This window comes from Equus przewalskii, chromosome 27 (genome assembly GCF_037783145.1).
Source record: "Equus przewalskii isolate Varuska chromosome 27, EquPr2, whole genome shotgun sequence".
NCBI lineage: Eukaryota > Metazoa > Chordata > Mammalia > Perissodactyla > Equidae > Equus > Equus przewalskii.
In genome coordinates this window covers 29360300-29383595 of record NC_091857.1, presented here as the reverse complement: position 1 = coordinate 29383595, position 23296 = coordinate 29360300, and the positions used below count along the sequence as shown (strand labels likewise).

General features: G+C 37.7%; 1 protein-coding gene across 1 annotated transcript in view; it reads left to right on the top strand.

Moving 5' to 3' along the window:
• Nucleotides 1-20431, top strand: part of PAXBP1 (PAX3 and PAX7 binding protein 1) — a 33584-nt gene extending 13153 nt beyond the window's left edge. Inside the window, exons 8-18 of the mRNA XM_070597178.1 lie at nucleotides 2532-2655; nucleotides 6090-6189; nucleotides 6277-6392; nucleotides 8782-8981; nucleotides 10093-10237; nucleotides 10919-11040; nucleotides 11871-11947; nucleotides 12342-12408; nucleotides 16618-16764; nucleotides 18675-18829; nucleotides 19252-20431. Coding sequence (XP_070453279.1) covers nucleotides 2532-2655; nucleotides 6090-6189; nucleotides 6277-6392; nucleotides 8782-8981; nucleotides 10093-10237; nucleotides 10919-11040; nucleotides 11871-11947; nucleotides 12342-12408; nucleotides 16618-16764; nucleotides 18675-18829; nucleotides 19252-19369 — 1371 coding nt within the window. The 3' untranslated portion in view covers nucleotides 19370-20431. The remainder of the gene's footprint in view (nucleotides 1-2531; nucleotides 2656-6089; nucleotides 6190-6276; nucleotides 6393-8781; nucleotides 8982-10092; nucleotides 10238-10918; nucleotides 11041-11870; nucleotides 11948-12341; nucleotides 12409-16617; nucleotides 16765-18674; nucleotides 18830-19251) is intronic.
• The last annotated feature ends 2865 nt before the right edge of the window (nucleotides 20432-23296 follow it).

Sequence of the window (23296 nt, the reverse complement as noted above, 5' to 3'; positions counted from 1 at the left end):
ACGGGAAGGGGACTTAAGTGTCAGAGCCAGTGGTTCTGTCCTTCCTACTAATAAAGCCCTTTTGAGCCTATTGGGCATGATGGGAGCAGGTCTAATAACCTTTGTGACTAGAGAAAGGATCTTTGTCTTAAGTGATACTTTATAAGTGAGGTTTGTCCCTGTGTAGTTCTTTCTTGAAATATCTTGGCCTTTGCTTTGGAACTTACTTAAGTAAACTTACTCATAATTGCAAACTGAACTCTTAAGAAATATTGACAGTAATATTCAGCTGGATTATACCATTCTTGGGTTAGAGAGACTAGTAGACATCTAGTTCATATGGTTTTCAATTGCTGACTATTTTACAAACAATTAGTAGGGTACTTATCTTGCATTGATTACCCTGTTACTAGAGAAGTTTACTTCAGATTGTGCTAATATGGTTTCACAGAGTCACTTAGGTAAATGTTTTTGGAGCATATCTTCAACCTTATATATTATACAGTGACTACATTTTAATTAAAAGATCCCCTCCTTTAAAAATGAGTATTTTATTTCATTTTGACATTTTCCTACACGTTCAGTTTTTTTAAGAGACTGCTCCTGAGTTAATAACGTCATAACTTGTCATCTTGGAAATATTAAGGAACATTTAGATAGATTTGAATATTTGTTTCAGTTATACTACAAAAATATTGTTTCAGAGTAAGACCATAAAAAGATAAACTATTCCTTTGTTTTTCCCTCTTTTGTTATAAAAGCTGAAGTGGTTTTGAACTTAGATTTTTAATTATTTGCAGATCATTTTAACTTTCCATTGTTTTGTTTCCCTATCGTCATCTTCCTTCTTGTGTTCTTCGCCTTAAATTTGGTCTTGCAATAATAATAGTCAATAACAGTTTTAAGTTTGGAGAGGGTAAAGAAATTGTCACTGTGCATACTCTTGTGATAAATCAGTATTGTTAAGAAACATGAATAAGAGCTGAAAATGTGTTTTAGGTCTTTTTGTCTCAATAGAATTTTCTCTGGGCTTTGTTAAAAGGCATTTCAGTTACCTAAACAGGAAAGTTACGTTATCAGGATTTTAAGTAGAAATTGAATAATTCTGTCTCGTGCAACCTGAGGTGTGTAGCTCTTGCAGCAGAGGACTGTCAGCGGTGTCCAGGGCTCAAGGACTCCCGTTAGGCACATAGGTACATTTGTCTGCAGTCTTGCATGGTTTGAAAAAAAATGAGGGGGTGGTGAAGTGTAAGTTACAATGATAATGGCAGTAATTGCTTAGAAAATGGATTATAGCTCATTTTAAAGATAGTGTCTCTGGGCTCAGCTGTCAAAAATAATCAGTGCACATTTGGGGACATTGTTGCCCATGCTGTGGCATATTCAAGAAGAAAATTACTCCGTCAGTTTGACCTTCTGTAAACATTTGCTACTTTGCAATGGAATTGTGCAAGTGTATGAAATTGCTTTTATTACAGACATCTTTGTATTCCACCTGCCTTTTTTTGTTTTCCATTTGCAGTCTGTTCAGTTCAGGAAGCTGCTATAACACTTGGTGCCAGTATTCCCAAACTCTAAGTAGTAATGTGTTTTCCATTTGCACTAACCATCAGGAAACTAGAATTTCTGGTTTCCTCAGGTATGTGTAGTGGTCATTAGTGTTTTGTGAAAGTTTCATAGCATTTGGTTATAACATAAGGTATTTATAAAGAGAAAGTTTTCTGTTTTTTTCTTTCTAAATCAGGTCTCATTCTATAACCTTTTGCATTCCATATGAACCAAGTGAATGCTCAGCTATGGATAGTAACCTGGAAAAACTTATTGACTTTGTAAACTGACAATTCATGTGAAGAGTTTTATTATTTTATTACACAATAGGGAAAAATTTATTACATAATAGATCTTTCTGAGTTTGAGATGTATTGATTTTAGACAGGTTAGTGATAGCTAGAAATTTTATTTGCCTTATTAATGTAAATAAATGCAGTTTACATTTAAAATGTATAATAAAGCTACAAAATAGTGTAAGGTTACTGTAAGGTACTTGGTGCAAAGGAGTGGCAGGGCAATTTAAGTGTCCAAAATTGGTCAGTTAGCAGACCCCTGTTCTTAATAGAACTGTGCGTATTTTTGATATCATACAGCAATAATGGTTTATTTTAAACTGCAAAAATTGTGAGGGAGAGATCATGCTGCTGGAAAACTAAAAATGGACTTTAAAAAACTTCCAAGTACTTTATTCTAAAAGAAAAGCACTAAAATTTTTGACATTTCTTTACTTGCTCTCTTTACTAATATTGAAGTGTTAAGTTTCCTAACCAAACTTTTGCTCCAATAACTAGGCACTGGACATTATAGCTCTGTGTATGGATTAAGAGAAGAAGTGATGTTTCCTAAACATCGTAAAACTGAATTGTGCTTGTGTCCCAAAGGGAATTCATGATCATGATCCGTAGAGGGTACTTTTTCAGAAATCCGGAAATAGTATGGAACCCTCAAATAAGGAAGCAGCTGAGGAGTTTGGTGTTACGGAGTGTGTTGTATTTTTACAGGTGCCACTGATTAATGAACTTGAATCAGCAATACATCAGCTGTACAAACAGCGAGCTTCCCGCCTTGTCCAAAGACGACAAGATGATATTAAAGATGAATCTTCGGAGTTTTCAAGCCATTCAAGTCAGTCCATCTTGAAGGTTTTTATTATTCATTAAACAACCTTGTTTACTTAGTACAGCCTAATTGAAAATTAGAGATCTCAGAGCGTTGTTTTTTTTTTTTAAAGAAAGAAATTTCCCTGCTCTTGTGTCAGGTAGATCTAAAAATTATAACAGCATGTACTTGGATTGTGTTTAAGAATATATAGCTTCTCAAAGGAGCTCAAAAACATGTACTAATATTCTATCAATCTTATTCTTCTTTGGGTGTATTTTTTCATTCTTTAGAGTTTAGACAAAGACATAAGTATTTTATGTTAAAACCACTATCTCTTTGGCCCTAGATGATTTCCCCACCATTTCCATCCTGTTCATAACACCACTACAAATGCTATTGTTGACCACAATGAAAGATTTTGAGTTTAGGGACTGGGGAATTTTGGGGGGGGGGGGGGGGTTATTATATAACAAGTGATACAACTCCAAGGTTAGGGGACTAATTTTTAGCTTCACCCCTTGGATAAGGCAAAATTTTTTGTATTTAAAAATTTTTTCTATTTTCTAGTTTGCCTTATATATTGGGTTTTTTTAGTAAGTCAACTGATGCCTGCAATTCTTGAAATTTTAGTGAAAAAATTTAGAAATTGAATTTATATTCTTTTCATTATGATGTATATGGAAAACCAAAATTAATTGGAAACCTCTTATTAACTAGTTTAGTTACGATGCTTTAATCAGACCTTTTAAACCATTTAATTCCATTTTTCCATTGCCCTTCATATTCTTGGGTGCCCTAATAGGAATTTTCCTAGCATGGATTTCTTGTGGCTTCTTTTGTCATCTCTTTGTTCCCTATGTCAGCAGTTCTCAAATAGAAGTGTCTATCAGAATTACCCATGGTATTATTTAAAATGCAGATTTCCTGGTCCTATCCCCAGAGATTCTGTCTAGGTCCTGGATAGTGTCCAGTAATCTGCATGTTAAACAGCCACCCTGGATGATCCAAGTGCAAAGGGCCCTAGTGTTATTCTTTCTGAAAACCATCCTTTGTCATTCAGGGTGTCCTCTAAATTAGATAGACATTGGATCCCTGAGAAGGCATCCTCCTGTATGTTGGATGGGTTTTGGAGCACCGTAAAGAGATGGTAATGTGGCCCTCAGAGCTGATTCTGACTCAGACGTGAGCCATGAGAATGGCTTTGACCTCCTCTTGTTGCCACAAAAGCTTAAATTGGATTATTGCTGTATTGGGCAGGCACCTAAATGACTAATGCATCCCTCCCAGATCACTTTTGATCCAGACAGAACCAGATTTCTGGGGCAGATTACAGGTAACCATTATACCTATGAAGCGAAGTAATTTTCTTTTAAGTTAAATGGTTTATGTGAGCTATGTATCTTATCAAGTACTTTTCTTGCCCATAATCTGTTCTTTATAATTTGAAGCTATTTACTTACTGTGGAATTCAAATAAGGGGTGAATGATGTATGTTAATTAGACTGAGATTTGGAAAGAAATCGAAAGATAATGAGAAAGTGAAAAATACTGCCCTAGAGGGAGTATTCATTAATTGCCAAAGATTTGAGGAAAATTACTTGGGACACTGAAGTATCAATTCTATTTCTGATCTCTTTTTAAAGAAACAAAAAAGCCTGAAATCCATCTGTTCAGATTTATAAACACCACAATTACTGCATATAGTTCTTACAGAATTGAAGGAGGCTGTCACTTGAGTTATCTACTCATATCTCCCTCAATGCGTATTTTATAAAATCTATAAACATAGCATCGTTGTAAATCTTTATTAGAGTAATAAATATTCTTTAAAATATTTCGGTAATGAAAGATCCCTCTTAAAGAGACAGGAGTCATTTCTGTTTGGGATTTTTTAGTTAATTCATCTATGGTGTGTAGTGAACCCACAGTTGAGGTAGGGCTGGGGCATTTTTCTTATTTACTCTACTAACCTTTCTTCATAATTAGTGAACTCTGGAACAATCTTACTTCCTAATATCTGAGCTGTTGTGAAATAGGAATGAAAAACTCAGTAAGAAAGTCAATTTTTAAAAATAGTAGTGTCTAGGATAGTTAGGCTACACTGAAGTAGAGAGCTACTTTTTGGTTTTATCTTTTCTGTTGCTGCTATTGGTGACACATTTCTGATACCAGGGAACAAATATGCCAAAGGCTTAAAGTGATGTCTTTCATTTTGCATGTGATTTCCCCCCTCCTGTCTCTTGGGTTGTTTGATTGCCATTTCTACCTCATATATTACAGAATATCTTTATAGTGTGGAACTGAAATATAGAAATCAGGGAAGTATTGCAGACAGATGTTTTCCCCACTCCTCCTTCTACCCTAGGCAAGAGACTAGAGGACTCTTCTCTGGAGAAAGAGAATGGGTCCAGAGAAAAGACCCTGAGACACTAACATCTGGGGGCCCCCAACGCAAGAGTTGACTTTCTACCCAGTAATGTGACGGAGATGCCTTTGTTAGACAAATCCTACCTGTTGTCCACAGAATTTCCAGTCTTGTTGTTATGTATGAGGTAGTTAATGATCATCAGAGAGTCCAACACAAGCAATGGAACCAGAGGGACTGAGGGAACAAAGACAATGCAGGTGGCAGAAGAAAATTTAAAACGTCATTGATATTCTCAGGGGGATAACAGAGGGTATCCGACACATAACACAAGTAGAGGATGCTATAGAAAAGGAACGTTCTAAGAACAAGAACCTTTATGTCTTGGAAACTGAAAATATGGTAACTGAAATAGAAATTTAAATAGGAAAGTTAGAAGCTAAAGCTAGAAAATTGTCCTAAAAAGTTAAAAAAGAGAGAGAAAATAGGGAAAAGAAGAAATAAAGAAGTTGTGCTTTGAAAGAGTAGTGTTTGAGAAAACATAAGGTGGTCATACTCGGATATGATTTTCAGTCTACATGTTGATTCTGCCCTTAAACATAGTAATAGAGAATAAATTTCTACAAAGCAAAATTAGAATAAAATAGATTAGTAAATGCAACAAAGCTTTTTTCTCATCCTCCTTGTGTTTCTTTGCTGTCATTTCATATCATTCAGCATGTGATGCTCAAGTTCTTCTTCCTTAAAAAAATAATCTATTGTTTTTCTCTTTGAACAGGTAATTTAGATTTTTAATTTTTGGTCATCATGATAGCATAAACTAGTTCTGTTACTTAGAGTAAAACCTGATTAAACTCAGTTGCCTTTGTGTAGGGTTGTTGAACTCTCCGTTAATTTTTCTATTCCTTTTCATGGGAGCATGGAATAATAGTGAGATTTGCTCTAAACTAGCAAACTGTCTGGTTTACCACTGACTGCAGAATCCTGCTGTTGAGATTAGCAAGCAGTCCGTCATTATGGCTTATTCTGTGCAAACTCTTTCCTCAAGGTTGTTGAAGGAAGGCTTTTAATTTTAACCATTATTGTTTTACAGATAAAGCTTTGATGGCACCAAATCTTGATTCCTTTGGACGAGATCGGGCACTGTATCAAGAGCATGCAAAACGTCGGATTGCAGAACGGGAGGCCAGGAGGTAATTCTAAAAATGCTGTCTTTTGGTTGGTTTGTGAAGGGAGCAATGTCTTTGTTGTGGTTTGCGAACTTGACGTTTGTTGTTTAGGACTCGTCGTAGACAAGCCAGAGAGCAAACCGGTAAGATGGCAGATCACCTTGAAGGCCTTTCCAGTGATGATGAAGAAACTTCTACAGATATTACAAATTTCAATCTGGAAAAAGGTTAGACACTTATTTGGAAATGAAATTTATTGTCAATTTGGTTTCTACTTAGATTTGGTTTTTACCATGAAATAATTTGAAGTTTCATGGCGTCTGCATTAGAACTAGGCACCTTTTTCTTCATTGTTAAAACTTACACTCATTTTTATTAATAAATACCTTGATAGTTCTCAGAAATAGTGGTAACACCTTGTCGTGGGGTTTATTTAGTATTCACATAGTAAATGACATTATTCTTAAGCGTTGTAGAATTTTAAGTGACAGATGTGTCGGATTCCAAGGGCAGCCCTGATGCAGCCTGTCCGGTCTGGAAAAGTAAAACTTGGCAGTAGGACACTCAGCCCTGAAGGAAATTCCTGATTTTGGGAGTCCCCACTAATTTCAACCAAGAGAATTAGTTGGTACTGTTATGTGCCAGGCATTTCCAGAAGGATCCCCAAATAAAAGTCTTCATTTTCCACTGTTGGCTATAATTATTTGGAATTATATTGGTTGCAAGCCATTTGGAACTTAGTCGGAGAAACTTATTTTTCTCCCACTTTTTAGAGTGAACATTTCTAAACATACAGAAAATTTGAAAGAGTGGCACAGTGATCACTCATGTATCTATCACGCAGATTCAACAATTCTACCATCATTTAACCAAGTTTGCCTTAACTCTATTTATCGATATGTGTGCCTTTTGCTGAACCGTTTAAAAGTAACTTATAGACATCATGGCACTTCCCTCTAAAAACTTTAGCATGTGTCTCCTAAAAACAAGGGTATTTTTCTACCTAATCACAATACCATTATCACGCCTAAGAAAATTAACTATCGGCCAGCCCCGTGTCTGAATGGTTAAGTTGGCACACTCCACTTTGGCGGCCCAGGGTTCACCGATTCGAATCCTGGGTGCAGACCCACACACTGCTCATCAAGCCATGCTGTGGCAGTGTCCTGCCTAGAAGAGCTAGAATGACTTAGAGCTAGGGTATACAACTATGTGCTGGGGCTTTGGGGAGAAGGAAGAAACAAGAGAGGAAGATTGGCAACTGATGTTAGCTCAGGGCCAATCTTTCTCACCAAAAAACAACAAAAAGGAAAATTAAAATTTTTAAATATCATTTCTGTATTCAGTTTTCCTCAGCAGCCCCCAAAAAACACTTTTTGACTGTTTTTCTGGGTTGTTCTATTTTCTAAACCAGGATCCACACAAGGTTCCTGCCCTGTATTTGGTTGTTACATCTTTTTATCTAGAATTAATGAATATCCACGGCTACCTTATACATACACACGCCCCTATTACTTACTTGTTTAAGACATTACTTTTGAAGAGACCAGGCCACTTGACTTGCAGAACGTCCTACATTCTGTATTTGTCTGTTTCCTTGTGGTATTAAGGAAACTTGTTCTTCCATTCACTGTATTTCTTGTAAACTGAAATTTAGGTCTGAAGCCTTGATTAGATTCAGGTTAAACCTTTTTTTGGCAAGAATATTTCGTATAAGATTGCATAATATCACATGACCAATGTTAGATTGTTCCACTATTAGCAATGTTAATTAAGATTGATTAAGTTGTCACACTAGGTCTCTGCATTATAGAGATCCCCTTTCCCAAGTCATGGGAGGCATCAAATAACCTTTCACTTAAAGATCCTAGCATCCATTGCTGATACTTTTCTAGGTCAGTTACTGCAATCACCAACAGACTTTGAAAGAAGCAATATGATTGGTTACTGATTAAGATGCACATCTGTCATTTACACAGTGATTTGTGGACTGAAGAGTTAGCAGCAATTACTCCAGTTAATCTACCATGGTAACTGAAATTTGATCTGAGTTGTTGGGGGACAGGCGTTATTTAACTGAAGTGTGATAACAGAAAATGGTACATATTGGAACCGTGTGAAATGAAGACCACCTGCACTTGGGTTTGCATAAAAGACATTTGGAATCTAAACTTATCTCTGTTTATCCTTTCTTTTCTTTCTTTTTTGTTTTTATGGTGAGGAAGACACCCTGAGCTAACATCTGTTGCCAGTCTTCCTCTTTTGCTTGAGTAAGATTAGCCATGATCTAGCATCTGTGTCAGTCTTCCTCAGTTTTGTGTGTGGGATGCTGCCACAGCATGGCCTGATGAGCAGTGTGTAGGTGCATGCCTGGGATCCAAACCCATGAACACTGGGCCACTGAAGCGGAGCACACAGTCTTAACTGCTAACCACCAGGCTGGCCCCAAGTTTAGCCCTTCTTTTAAATTGCAATTAACAATTATTTATTTGTTAATAAGTCTGTCTTATTGATACTCAAGCTACAAAGAAAACGCTGAAAATATGGAACTGTGTTTTTTCTCCTGCATACTAAATTATGGTTCTCTGTGTGGTTTTTTTGTTATTGTTTTTTTAGATCGCATTTCAAAAGAATCCAGCAAAGTTTTTGAAGATGTCCTTGAGAGTTTCTATTCAATTGACTGTATTAAATCCCAGTTTGAAGCCTGGCGTTCAAAATACTACATGTTCTACAAGGATGCTTACATTGGCCTTTGTTTGCCGAAGTTGTTCAACCCCCTCATAAGGCTGCAGCTTCTCACTTGGACTCCTCTTGAGGTGGGTGGCTTCTGTCACTGTTAGAAAGCAGTATAACATGATGCCTGGGTGATTTTAATCTCAAAGCTGGAGATAGAAGCTTAAGCAAAGTATGTTTCAGGGGAGATAGGGCATGGGGCTGTAAGTGATACAGATTGTAGCTATAATTGGTACAGAAAGATCTTAGGATCTTTCCTTTTAATGCTCCCTCCCTTCTCAAGAGAGCTGTCTATTGTTTTTCAATTTATATACAATACCTTTTGCAGTCAACTAAGATTATATGTAATGACACTGGGATATGAACATAACTGAATGGTAAGAACTTGGTCCTTTGATCCCAGAATACCTTAGACTCTCATGGGAAAGCTCACTGAGGCAGGTGTGAAATGAGGACCTGAACTAGGTCAGTGGAAATGGAAATTGGGAGGAGGAGGCAAATTGATAAAGTTAGGAATCAGTAGCAACTATTGGCCTGGGACATAAGGGAGGAGACTAGAATTGACTAGATACGTCTAGTGGTCATGTTTAAGATACGGTTTTGGAACTCACCAACCTATGGGTGGAGCTGTGGGCATGAATGAGATAGGCTGGGTTGAATGTGTAAACTATAAGGAAAAGAGGGCTGAGGTTGAAACCATGGAAACAACTGAAAAAAAGTGAGCTCTGGGAACCATTCAGCTCCCAGCTCCCAGGTACTCTTTGCCAGATCTTGTGGAGTTTTACCCTGTGTGTGTGTGTCTTAGCGTACAGCATAAGCTCAAGGGGACTTGTGTACATTCAGGAGTTCTCTTTCCGTGTAGCCCTCTCCTCTGCCCACAGCTTGCAGCTGTCCCAGCCTTCCTGGACTCCAACTTCTGTCTCCTCAACCAGCACAACTGTGCTCTGCTTGTGATCCCCCAGCTGCTCTGCTCTCCTGGCCAGGAGCTCGCCTCATTTAATTCCCGTCTTTCAGGGGTCATAGTCTTGTACTGCCTGTGGTCCATTGTCTGAAAATAGATGTTTCATATGTTTTGTCCAGTTTTTAGTTGTTTATGACTGAAGACTAAACCCACTTCCTCTTGCTCTTATCCTGGCTAGAAGCAGAAGTGGCCACTATTTTAAATGTTTGTATAACCTTTTCAATATTCTCTAGGCAAAATGTCGTGACTTTGAGACTATGCTGTGGTTTGAATCTTTGCTGTTTTATGGTTGTGAGGAACGAGAGCAAGAAAAAGATGATGTTGATGTTGCGCTGTTGCCTACCATTGTGGAAAAGGTGATTCTTCCTAAACTAACAGGTAGAGATTTCTGAACTGAATATTCAAACAAATGGGTTTCTCAAATCTATTTTTAAGATTTTTTTTAAGTTAGCATGTATTTCCCCATAGAGATTACATTATAAATGATTAAGTTACAGCCGGGCCCAGAGATGGCTAAAAGGTAGACGTCTCTTAACCTAGGACTTGCAGACTACCTTGGGGCAGTCCATGGAGTCAGTAACTGATCCACAGGCGAATTGTAGAGACTCTTAAAGACTGCCTGAAGCAAAAGTGAATACATAGCTGGGGGGGCTATGCATTTTTCTGGGGAGCAAAATTTCATTATTTTCATCAATTTCTCACAAGAGATTAGGAAACATTGAGACAAGAACCTATTTATGATATTAAAAGTAAGTTTCGAGTTTGGTTAGAAATTCTTGATGCTGGGACAACATGTCCTAGGATATGGAAACTCTTTTTCCCCCCATCTTTACTTTCACTGAGTGGCAGAAAGTAAGAGGAATCTATCTTCTCTCCGTATTTGCCTAATCTGCAACATTTCCACAGTTAATAGAACAAAGATGACTGAAGGTTATTCTCTCTAAAGAGAGAAAAAATAAATCAGGATTGGCACCTCTAAGTTGAGGACTGCTTAACATCAGATTTAAGTGCGCTGCAATTTACTTCTGTATCTCAGCACATCCTACTTTTTTTCAATAGTGATAGCTGAAAATATGTGGGACCCTTTTTCTACAACACAGACTTCAAGAATGGTTGGAATTACACTAAAATTAATAAATGGATATCCTTCAGTAGTGAATGCAGAAAACAAAAATACGCAGGTAATTTAATTATTATCTATGAAAGGTTTGTGTTTTGTTTTTTGAGTTTTACCATCTCCTTTTGAAAATCAGCAAGAGTTGAGAAAAATAAGTGGTTAGGTTCTAAGCCAACCTGAAAATCTGATTCTCCCACGTGGGTCATCCAATCCTTTATAGCCTGAAATATACAAAATTTGAGATAGTAGTTTTCAGTTTGAAATATGTATACAGAGGATAATATTACTCGTCTAAGACAGCCTCCCGCTTGTACTGTTCTCTCATCCTCATCGCCACACCCACACTCCCAATCGGACTAATCAAACATTCCTTTAAGAACTCGTTTTTTAGAAAAAAGAAAAGTGTAAAACTAGTAGAATGGGTAATGATGATTTAAATGCTAAAACATTTGAACAGCATTTAATACCACTAAGATTGTTTTTTAACTAGTTCCCAAACTTCAAATTTCTGCCATCCCTCAGTGTGCATTCTTATGAGCTATTTTGACACTGGAAAAGGTGCTCGTTATCACTGTTGTATTTTCACTGACTTCATTTTGAGAAGAACCAGATTATGTGTCCGGTCTTAAAAATCTTTATATGGTAGATTAAGGGGTTGAAAGAGTTCTGAATGGCTTTATTGCTTGGTAATTGATGAGGGGTGAACTAAGAATTGTAAGTATTAAAGATCTTAGGGCCTTCACTGAAGAAAGTAAAAAATTAGAGAAGACAGTTCACTCAAAATTGAATACTCAATTACTTATATGATTTGGCATATAGCTGATTTTTATTTTCTAAAAGTTGACTTTCATTATAACCCTTGTTAAAATGTGTGATCTATTTTTAACTTTTTAGGTATACCTAAAAGCACTTCTATTGAGAATGAGGAGAACTTTAGACGATGATGTATTCATGCCCTTATATCCCAAAAAGTAAGTAACTCTTAAGAACACTAAAGATGATGATATTTTCCATTATCTTCCAGAGAAGGCTTCTTAAATTCTGGAAAAACTAAAGGTAGTTTGAAATATAAACTTTACCTATGTAGTGTAAACCTGTAGCCCAAAGAGACTAGCTCAGTGGGATAAATCGTTCCCTTAAGCAGAATAAAGCAAGTAATGCTCTTTGTTCTCCCTTATTATCTCAGAATAAATTTCCGTTACCTTTTAAACTTACTATGTTCTGGAATGTAATTGTTTGAAAACTTGAAAAATTACTTAATTCTTTGGTTCACCTATTTTACTTGCTGAAATCTTTTCTTCTGGGAATCAGATGGCACTAACATTTAAAACATTTGATGATGGAGTGTTTCCCCTTTTTTCTTAGTGTCTTGGAAAATAAAAACTCTGGGCCCTACTTGTTTTTTCAACGACAGTTTTGGTCTTCAGTTAAGGTATGTGTCTGTAGGCTGTCTAAAAGACTTCAGGTTTTGTTTGACTTCATATATTATATTTTGAAAAGTTTTTAAATATTTGATTAAGTAACTCCATACGCTTAGATCTGTCTATCTACACTCTCCATTTTACAAACTAATTTTATTCCAAGTTTATTTAGGTTTCATGTTTCCACAGGAGAAAATAAATTCTGAGTTCTAATGTTAGATCCAGGGTAGCCAACAAAATGCCTTGCTAAACCACAGTAAATTTATTCAGCAAATAAAGAGTGCCAGGTACCCTTCTAAGTTGGGGGATACAACACTGAGTAAGATAGAAGTGGAGCCTTCATGGAGCTCATAATCCAGCACAGTTGACAGAGAGCTATTATAAGTACTCTCAGGTGTGAGCAATTATGAAAGGAGAAATTCAAGGTGGTACGGGAACACAGGTAAGGGGCGCAGAGACCTTGACTGGTGAGTCACAGAAGATCCCCTTCCACCCTGAGGAAGTGACATTTAGGTTATTAGACCAGAAGAATAAATAAGAGTTGGCCCAGAGGTGAGGGAGAGCAGGGTACATTAGAAGAACTGAGAAAAGTCCCGGATGGCTAGAGTAAGGGAGGAGATAAGCAGTCCAGATGATACAGGAGCTATAATTTACATGTAGATGTGTAACCTCTACCCAAATCAACATGTGTAATACTTGCTCCATCTCCCAGAATTCCCCAAGCCCACCTCTACATCCTGGCCCTTTCTGCTGTCCTGTGGTTTTCTTTGTGAGAATGTCAGGAGTGGAATTATGTACTAGCTAGCCTTTGAGTCTGGCTTCACTCACTTAACATAATGCATTTGAGATTTATCAGTTTTCTGTTATCGGTGATGCATTCCTTTTTATTGCTAAGTAGTATTCCATTGTATAGTGGGTATACCACAGGTTTTTTATTTTGTTTTGTTTTTGTATTCCTTCCCCAATGGAGAGACATTGGATTGTTTCCAGTTTGGAGTAATTATGAATAAAGTTGCCATAAGTGTTTGGATATAGGTTTTTCTGGATATATAAGTTTGTATTTCACTTGGATAAATACCTTAGGCAAAGGTGTTTTCCAACCAACAATATATTAGTGTTCTAGTTATTTAGTTATTCCTCATTCTCACCACACATCACACTTGGTATTGTCAATTTATTTATTTATTTAAAAGATTTTATTTTTTCCTTTTTCTCCCCAAAGCCCCCTGGTACATAGTTGTATATTCTTCGTTGTGGGTCCTTCTAGTTGTGGCATGTGGGACGCTGCCTCAGCGTGGTTTGATGAGCAGTGCCATGTCCTCGCCCAGGATTCGAACCAATGAAACACTGGGCTGCCTGCAGCGGAGCGCGCGAACTTAACCACTCGGCCACAGGGCCAGTCCCTATTTATTTATTTTTTTAAAAATCATTCTGCTAGGTATATAGTGGTATCTCAGTATGATTTTAATTTTCATTTCCCTAATGACTGATGATGTTGAGCATGTTTTCATTTGCTTATTTGCTATTTGTATATATTCTTTGGTGAAGTATCTCCTCAAATCTTTTGCTCATTTTTTAAAATTGGGTTTTCTTACTGAGCTTTGAGTTCTATATTCTGGATACAGGGACTTTATCAGATCTATTATTTGCAAAGAGGCTGTTTTTTTCTTCCTAGTCTGTGGCCTGTCTTATTTCTCTTAACAGTCTTTCAAAGTGCACAAGTCCTTCATTTTGATGAAGTCCAGTTTATCACTTTTTCCTGTTATGGATCATGCTTTAGGCATCATATCTAAGAAATCTTTGTTGGGGTCGTCCCTGTGGCCGAGTGGTTAAGTTTGTGCGCTCTGCTTCACCAGCCGAGAGTTTCCCAGGTTCGGGTCCTGGGCGCAGACATGGCACCACTCATCAGGTCATGCTGAGTCCACGTCCCACATGGCACAACCAGAGGCACACACAACTAGAACATACAACTATGTCTGGGGGGGCCTTTGGGAGAAGAAAAAAAAGAAATCTTTGTCTAACAGAAGGCCACAAAGTTTTTTTCCTGTCCTTCTAGGCATTTCATAGTTTCAGGTTTTATATATTTAAGCCTGTGATCCACTTTGAGTTTATTTTTACATACGACGTGAGGCCTGGATTGAAGTTCATTTGTTCCAGCACTGTTTGTTCAGACTTTTTCTTTATTGAATTGTTTTTGTACTTTTGTCAAAAATCAGTTGACCATGTATGTATGGGTCGTGGAAGGGTTCTCAGCAGGGGAGTGACATGAATACATTGCCATTTTTAAGACTTCTCTGGCTGCTATGTGGAGATAATGCATCTGAGTAGATAAGGACAGTAATAGTGAAGATGGGGATTAGTATATATTTACTGCAAGCACTGTGCCACACCTTTTATATGGATTATTATCTTGCTGAATCCTCACAACAATCCCATGAGCTAGACACTATTATTCTCACTGTACTGATGGGACAGTTAGGCACAGAATAAGCTGCTCAGGGCCATTCCTTTGTTAGTGGTAGAGGTGGGAGTCTACCTCAGGCCAGTCTGACTCCTCAGCAGCTCTTTTCGGCGGGGCTTCTGTAAAGGAATTAATACCTAATGCCCTAAAGCCTCTGTTGTGTATGATGAATTCTCTTCTTTCCTGTGTGTCTAGAGAGGTACTTGCTGTGCACCATCCTTGGGAACCATAAGTAAAGAGTCACAGAACCCTTCTTGGGAAAGACTACTCCAGAGCTCATGCTCCTAATCACTTGAGTAGCTGCAAGGTCCAGGAAGAGATGATGGCAGCCTAGATTAGGGGAGGCCGCAGCAGGAACTGAGAGAAATGCACAGAATGGATGGAGGTGGGGTCACACAGCTTGAGGGAGAGGTCAAGAATGACTCCAGGCTTCTGGCCTGATCACTTGGTTGGACAGCGTTACCGTTTACTGAGATGAGAAGTACTAGGAAACTTAGAACATTTTGTGGTGGGATGGGCTGGGGGCTTCCATTTTATATGTACTGAGCTTGAATAGTTTGAGATGTCCAAGCGACACGGCTCAGTTTAGGTTCGTGAGATCCAGTAGGCATGCAGTATTGTAGTCAAAAAAAGAATTTCCGAGGCCGGTCCCATGGCTGAGTGGTTAAATTCTCTCGCTCTGCTTTGGTGGCCCAGGATTTCGCTGATTCGGATCCTGGGCGCGGACATGGCACCGCTTGTCAGGCCACATTGAGGCGACGTCCCACATGCCACAACTAGAGTGACCCACAACTAAAATATATACAACTATGTACTGGGGGGATTTGGGGAAGAAAAAAAAAGAAGCGTGCACACGCACAAAAAAAAACACAACTAGAAGGACCCACAACTAAAAGTGTACAACTATCTACTGTGGGGATTTGGGGAGAAAAAGAAAAAAAAAAAAGGAATTTCCGTCTTTTTGGGTAGTCATTGGACCAGCTTAGGCACGATTGTGAGTGGAGGACATGTATCTAAGAATCAGTACTTGCCCGGTAGCACTTTCTGTAATGGTGGAAAATGTTCTATGTTTGCATTGTCCAATACAGCAGCCACTAGCTCCATGTGGCTTTTAGAATTTTAGTTAATTAGTTAATTTTAATTATTTAATTAAATGTACGTTAATTAAAATTTAAAATTCAAATCCTCAGTCATTGTAGGAAAATTGGGACCTTTAAAACTGCTTATTAGTACTTCGGCAAGACACAGTCCACCGAATTTCATAAGACGTTTTACTGTTTAATCCACTTTGTACTTAATTTAATTGCTTAACATTGCCTCTCAATAATTTTTTTTTTCCTTCTATAAAACTAAACTTATAGAAACAGAGATCAGATTTATGGTCGCCACAAGCAGGGAGTAGGGGGTGGAGGGGTTGAGTGAGAGGGGTCAAAAGATACAAACTTCCAGTTAGAAGATAAATAAGTCCTGGGGTTGTAATGTACAGCATGGTGACTAGAGTTAACAGTACTGTATTATATATTGAAAAGTTGCTAGATCTTACAATTTCTCATCACAAGTGGAAAAAAAATTGTAACTATAAGGTGAGGGATGTTAACTAACTTTGGTAACCATTTCACAATATATACTTATATCAAATCATTATGTTGTAGACTTTAAAGTTATATATATGTATAGTGTTATAATTAAACTTATACAGTGTTATATGTCAATTATATCAATAAAACTGAGAAAAATAATTGTTTTTTCTTCTTTCTAGCTATTAGGGAATTTTCTTCAGTGGTATGGCATTTTCTCAAATAAAACTCTTCAGGAGTTATCAATAGATGGTTTATTAAATAGATACATTCTCATGGCTTTCCAGAATTCAGAATATGGAGATGACAGCATCAAAAAAGCCCAAAATGTGAGTTGACACATATTGTAGTTTTTAAAGTGCATAAGCTAAAATGAATTAAATTTTCTTTGTTTAAAGGGAGATTTGAGGGGCCAGCCCCATGGCTAAGTAGTTAAGTTCGCATGCTCTGCTTCAGCGGCCCGGGGCTTCACCGGTTCAGATCCTGGGCATAGACGTGGCACCGCTCATCAAGCCATGCTGAGGCGGCGTCCCACATGGTACAGTCAGAAGGACCTACAACTACAATATACAATTATGTACTTGGGGGGTGCTTTAGGCAGAAGAAAAAAAAAAAGAAGATTGGCAAAAGATGTTAGCTGAGGTGCCAATCTTTAAGAAAGAGAGATTTGAGAATTTTATGGAAACTCCCTTGATTATTGAATTTGGTGTAATGTTGAAAATCAGTTTGTCTCCCAGGTAGTTAAACCCCCTTAGCATTTTTTATATAAGAATTCATATTGTTATACATGTTTATCTATCCTTCCGTCTGTCTATATCAGTATTTTCATAGGCAGTAATAAAAGTTTTAATTTCAGAATAATAATTTTTTAACAGTTGAATGAATGCTATTGTGTGTTACTAAACAAATGGTCTCCTTTCTCATTTAAGAACTAATTTTACTTAATATTATTTTTTTCTACTTTAAATATGTGAGTTACCTAATTTGATCTTTTTTGAAACAATCACAAAATTAAAATTTGCAAGTACAGTACAAAGAGTTTTTTTCCCTGAACCATGTCAGAGTCTCTGACATGATATCCCCCACCCTCAAATATTTCTGTGTCTTTTCCTTATAAACATGCATATTCTTCAACATGATTACAATATAACCATCAACATCAGGGAATTAACATTTATAGGTTACTGTCACCTAATCCTTATACTCCTCTTCAGGTTTTGTCAGTTATCACAATAATATCCATCATTGTTAAAAGAAATTCCTGATCATCCTTTGCATTTAATTGTCATGTCTTTTTAGTCTTTCCTTGTCTTGAAGTCTTTCCTTGCCCTTCATAACCTTGACACTTTTGAAGATGATAGGCCAGTTATTTTGTAGAATGTCTCTCAAATTTGGTTTGTCTGCTAATCTCTCATGATTAGATTCAGATTCTGCATGTTTGGCAGGACTTTCCTGGATTTCATTAGTAGGAGTCCCTTCAAGTTGACTTCTTTGACCTTCTGGCATGTCCTCTCATTTTGAGGAGCTCTTTCTTACTTTCTGGCACACCATGTTGCATTCTCATCTTGTGTTTGCTCAGCTCCAGCCCTGAAATCAGTCATTTCTCCAAGCATCCCTGAGTTCTTTGTGGGGAACCGTCTCTACCTTCTTGGACTGACACCGCCTACTAAGCTGCCCTTTCCTGTGTGCAAATCAGCCATTCCTTGCTTGGATTTTATACTGCAGCTGTGTCCTCTTCACCCTGTGTAGGCTCTTGCCCCAGGCTGACCCTCTGGTGTGATGCTGTCTTCACCCCACTCTGGGCCAGCATGGCTCCCACTGCTGGCATGAATGCCTACTAACTGAATTGTTCAGCATAGGGAGGGGTTACAACATATGTTTTTATATCAAAAGCTGCTGGTAAAGGACAATTCAGTTCGTTTAGGGCTTCCTGGAAGACTGGAAAATGAAGCAATTGGTTGTCAATTTGATCTCCCTAATTTGCTTAAATATTGAAGAAATTTATCTTTTGCTGTGAGTACCTATCTGTTGAAGTTAAAAATTCAGGTATATTCAGGTGTATTTGTATTGTTAATGTAGGAAGTCAGGTTTAAAAGAATATCCCTTTAAAGTAATCAGTTATATATAGCTCATTAGCAAGTCTTCTAGTTAAATACATTGTACCTGTTATCTAGACTCAGCTTTTACACACTTTCATTTATTTTCTTTTAACTACTTTATTTTACATCTTTCTTCACAGGTAATCAATTGTTTCCCCAAGCAGTGGTTCATGAATCTGAAAGGAGAAAGAACTATTCCTCAGCTAGAAAACTTCTGTCGATACCTTGTACACTTAGCAGATACAATTTACAGAAATAGTATCGGATGCTCTGATGTGGAAAAAAGAAATGCAAGGTAATTATATGTAATTATTTAATGAAATGGTAGTGATATAGAGTCTTTGGTTAGTTGTCAGACTTAGTATTATTAAAATGTTTTGGGGCCAGCCTTGTGGCCGAGTGGTTAAGTTCGCACACCCCGTTATTGCGGCTCAGGGTTTCGCTGGTTCGGATCCTGGGCACGGACGTGGCACCGCTCATCAGGCCACGTTGAGGCAGCATCCCACATGCCACAACTAGAAGGACCCACTTTTATATGGATAAAAAATTTTTTAACCACTGTAGCTTGCTTATCTCTTTGTTTCCCTTCTTTAAAAACGTATGCTTAGAAAATTGATTGCAAAACCTCAAAAATGGTCGTAAAGTCAATAACAAATTTTCCCTTAAAAAGGCTTTTGTGCTAATTAATGAAATACTGCCACATTTTTTCTCTTTTAGGGAAAACATAAAACAGATAGTAAAGCTCCTTGCAAGTGTTCGAGCTCTGGATCATGCTATGTCTGTTGCAAGTGACCACAATGTGAAAGAATTTAAGTCTTTAATTGAAGGAAAATAGATCTGTGAGACTGAAAAGCCTGTTTGCTTTCATACCATTCCCAATGTATAAATTTGTATATATGTAAAGTTTCTTAAACTGTAAAATATTGATTCTTGTTTTAATACAAAGAACATTATTAATATTCAATACTGTGTCCTTAAATGCAATTTCTTCAGAATGAAAGGAATTCACGTTATTTCTAGGAAGTCTATGAATGTTTTCCTTACTGCCTGTCATACTTTGTTTACAGAAGTATTTTATATGGTCATTCAGATTAACCCTCTCAGTTAATTGTTCTCTATAAACGATTCATGCAGTGTAAATTGTGTGATTATGCATATATATATTTATACCACCATGGAGTTACTTTCACACTGGAAATTTGTGGGTTTTTTTCCTACAGAGTAAGCCTTTTAACAGCAGAAAATTATTCAGTAGCAAATTGTCTTAGGGAAACTCCTACACTGTTGCAACAAAAGGGCTGGCAGGTGACTAGTGTTCATCACCTTTTGGTTAGCAGTTGCTGTCACTGTAGCTGTGCTGCCTTAAGATTGAGAATGGGGTGTGGACTCAGTCATTGGGTGAATGATGAACTTTCTTCCTTGAATCAGCATTACAGTCAAATGTGGGTTTAATGTGAACTCTAAATGATATATGCAACGTAGGTTTTTTGAAAAGAACATAGAAGTTTGATTTTTAGAAATAATAGACCCACAACCTAACTGCATGGTTTGGGGCTGACTGTCTTGTCTCATTCATGATTTTACTCCCTGACCAGCTTACAAATACATGCATTTGAATTTTAGTAGTCTGTCATTATATTTAAAATCCCACACATGTGAGTTATATATGCAATAAAGAATACGCCTTGCTGGTTAGCCACACCTGGGCAATTTAATATCCATGGTCTTCTATAATGTTTATACCATGTTGTAAATATTCAGAGAACTTGTTTTAAAGTTTATGCTTTCTGATTCTGTGATTTTCAAAAGAGGAACTTTTTGGAAATTAAGGACTATTGTTTGATAATTATATATGTAATTAAGCTTTAGCCAAGCATTAAATTAATTTTTAAATACATCGTTTGTTGTATTTTGCTGGCAACTAATTTTAGTTAGAGCATTTCAGATGATTCTAATATAGCGAGACTATTAGCATGTGTCCCCTTGGTCAAGTCAAATATTATTTAGAACAGTGTCATCATTCTAATTGCCCTGTCAGTTTTATCTTTATTGTAGGAACATTCCTTATCCCTACATATTCATTCTGGATGAATCTTTTGTTATACCTTAGTGGCCTGCTAAGTAGAATTAAAATGAGAACACTTATTCTTACCTTCAATGGAATAAAACATAAACATATATATGTATGACATGCACACTATTTGTGCCTTAAATTTGTGTTTCCAAACGCATTAGACTGATTACTTTTCCTGTATCTGCTTTTAAGGACTCTTGAAGTAAACTCTGGGACTTCTCATCCTATGAAATCCATCAAGCTGTTTTGGTTTCAGGAATGGGTTTGAACACCGCACTAGGACCTTGATGTAACATGAATTTAGCATATAACTATGCATAAAACAAGTGGTTCTCATTTCTCAACCAGAAAACTTTCATTCCTGAAATAGCTAAAGGACATTCTTTTTTATGAAGGAAATTGTCACAAGATAAATTCAGAAGGTGACATTTTAATAAAGCTGAAGTTTTGTCTTTTTAGTTTTTTCTTTTGCAGCAGTGTTCTGAATTAAGTCCCAAATAGGTGAGGAAAGTCTTTGAAAAGGAAAGTTGTTTTATTGAAACAATACAAACCATTGTCATAAAGACTGATTTCTATTGTACCAAATGATGTTCACGCCCCACTGTTACCCTGTTGATGCCGTGGTGTCCTACTGCAAGCACCTGCAACTCTGCCTGCGGGCTTTCTCTTGGCCTGTCAACAGTCTGTAGAATCCACCAGGCCATGTCCCTGGGAGCAGCCCTCAGCTAAAGAAAGGAGCAGGAGGATAAATAACCCCAATGTGTTAGTTCGGGTCCTCTGGGGAGCAGTCACTGAGATGGCATTAGATATACAAGAGGTTTATTGGGGGAAATGAGACGAGGGGAAAAGGAGAAGGAGATGGAGGAGGATGGGAGAGCTGAGAGATCAGGAGGCAAGTGTGACCTCTGAAGGAGAGAGAGAATTAAGGAAGGTCTCAGGCTTTAGGGAAGTTCCAAGAAGGTTTCAGCAAGGCTAACAGAATCCTCAATCCAAAGTCACGGTTCTGAGACTTGCATGTCTCCAGGAGCATGCCTTCCTTTGTATCCCTGCCATGCCCAGTCATTGATGGAGATCCACTCTTGGGGAATGTGCCCTGGTGCAACCAGGGTGTGCTCCTAGGAGATCTGAGAGGCACGATTGCATGTCTGCCAGGCCAACTTCCTGATCTCTCAGGAAGGAAAACAGGTGTGTTCCACATCATCTTCCAGAGGGCTCGAGTTGGTCTGAGCCGTATTGCCTGCATTGATAACCTGATCACCCAGAATTGGCCAAAAATTGCACAAGTCTTACAGTAAGTATCTTCCTCAGGAGAATATACTAAAATGTAGAATTGCCTAACTTTTTTAAAGCCAGGTTTATTGAGGTATAATTTATAAATATTTATAAAGTTTACCGTCTAAAGTGTGTATAGTTGAGTGAGTTTTGACAAATGCCTAATTTTAAGTGCTTATTTCCCTTGAAATCATGAAGAACTCCTAAAACCGGTCAAATGTTGCAGAGCTGCAAAATACAATATGAAAATGTAAGTTGCTACACTGTAGTCATTCTTCATGCTTAGCAGAACTCATCTCTAACACAGGAATATCCCTATAGGAAAGGGAGTTGAGAACAGCTGAACTCTAGAACTTCTACGCGTACTGAGAACAATGAAATACGTCTGAATTTTTGGGAGCCCTTATACTTCGGTAAGGCTGTCATTGTCCAAAATGTTTTGGAGACTGCCCTCCAGCACTGAAACTACAGATATTAGATTCACAAATGCTGAGAGTGGCTTCAGACCGCCCAGCAAAGGCAGAGAGGCTAAACATTGTTCTGTGGGATTGGTATTGACATTCAGTGTTGACGGGTACCTGGCCTGCTTCTGGACCTCCAGGCCCCAGTCATTTATACTGGCCTTCCTCCAGCCCTGTCAGCCCCGACTCCAGCAGAGGCTTAGAGGTTGGACTGATCCAGTACAACAAGAATGCCTAGCACAGCATTTCTCAGAATATATACTGTGGTCCACTTAAAAAGATCTTTAGGAAAATGTATCTTACAGCCTATGCTTGACGATTCAAAACACGTGGTAAACAATAAAAGTTTTGACAAATCCTGTAGAAACCATTTTAAGCTGCTTTGCAAAAACACTTTGACCATGAAAGCTTACCTTTTACATTTAACCTGAGATGCTGCAATTCCACAGATGCTTGCTGCTTAGGGACCAGGAGCCAGATTGAAGAGAGAACATCCTACAGCTCCAATCTTAGGCTGAGCCCTGTTACGGCTCTGGTCCTTTGATTTCCATGGAATCCCTGTGTGTTATTAAAATAAACCCCCTTCACTTGAACTGTCTTGAGCTGGTCTCTTGTTGCAAATGAAAACTCTGTTTTTGTCACACACAAGTTCCTTGTTTGGACCAGTGACAATTTCCTTGTCTAGCCTATGTGTGAGCGATTTTTCAGTCTGAATTTTTTTCGTTTGATTTTATTCTCACAATCATTCTGCTCTCAAGCTTACTACATTTTCTACTTATAGGTTTTCCGGTTTTTCCAATTTAATATCCATGAACTTATTTAAGGCAAATAGCAAATGCCATTTGTAATCTACTATTGTGTTGCCTCTCAAGACTACTGTTTTCTCTTTAACAAGCAGCCCCCCCTTTCTATTTTCTAATAGATTTCTGCAGATCCTAGCTTTACCCTGTGTAAC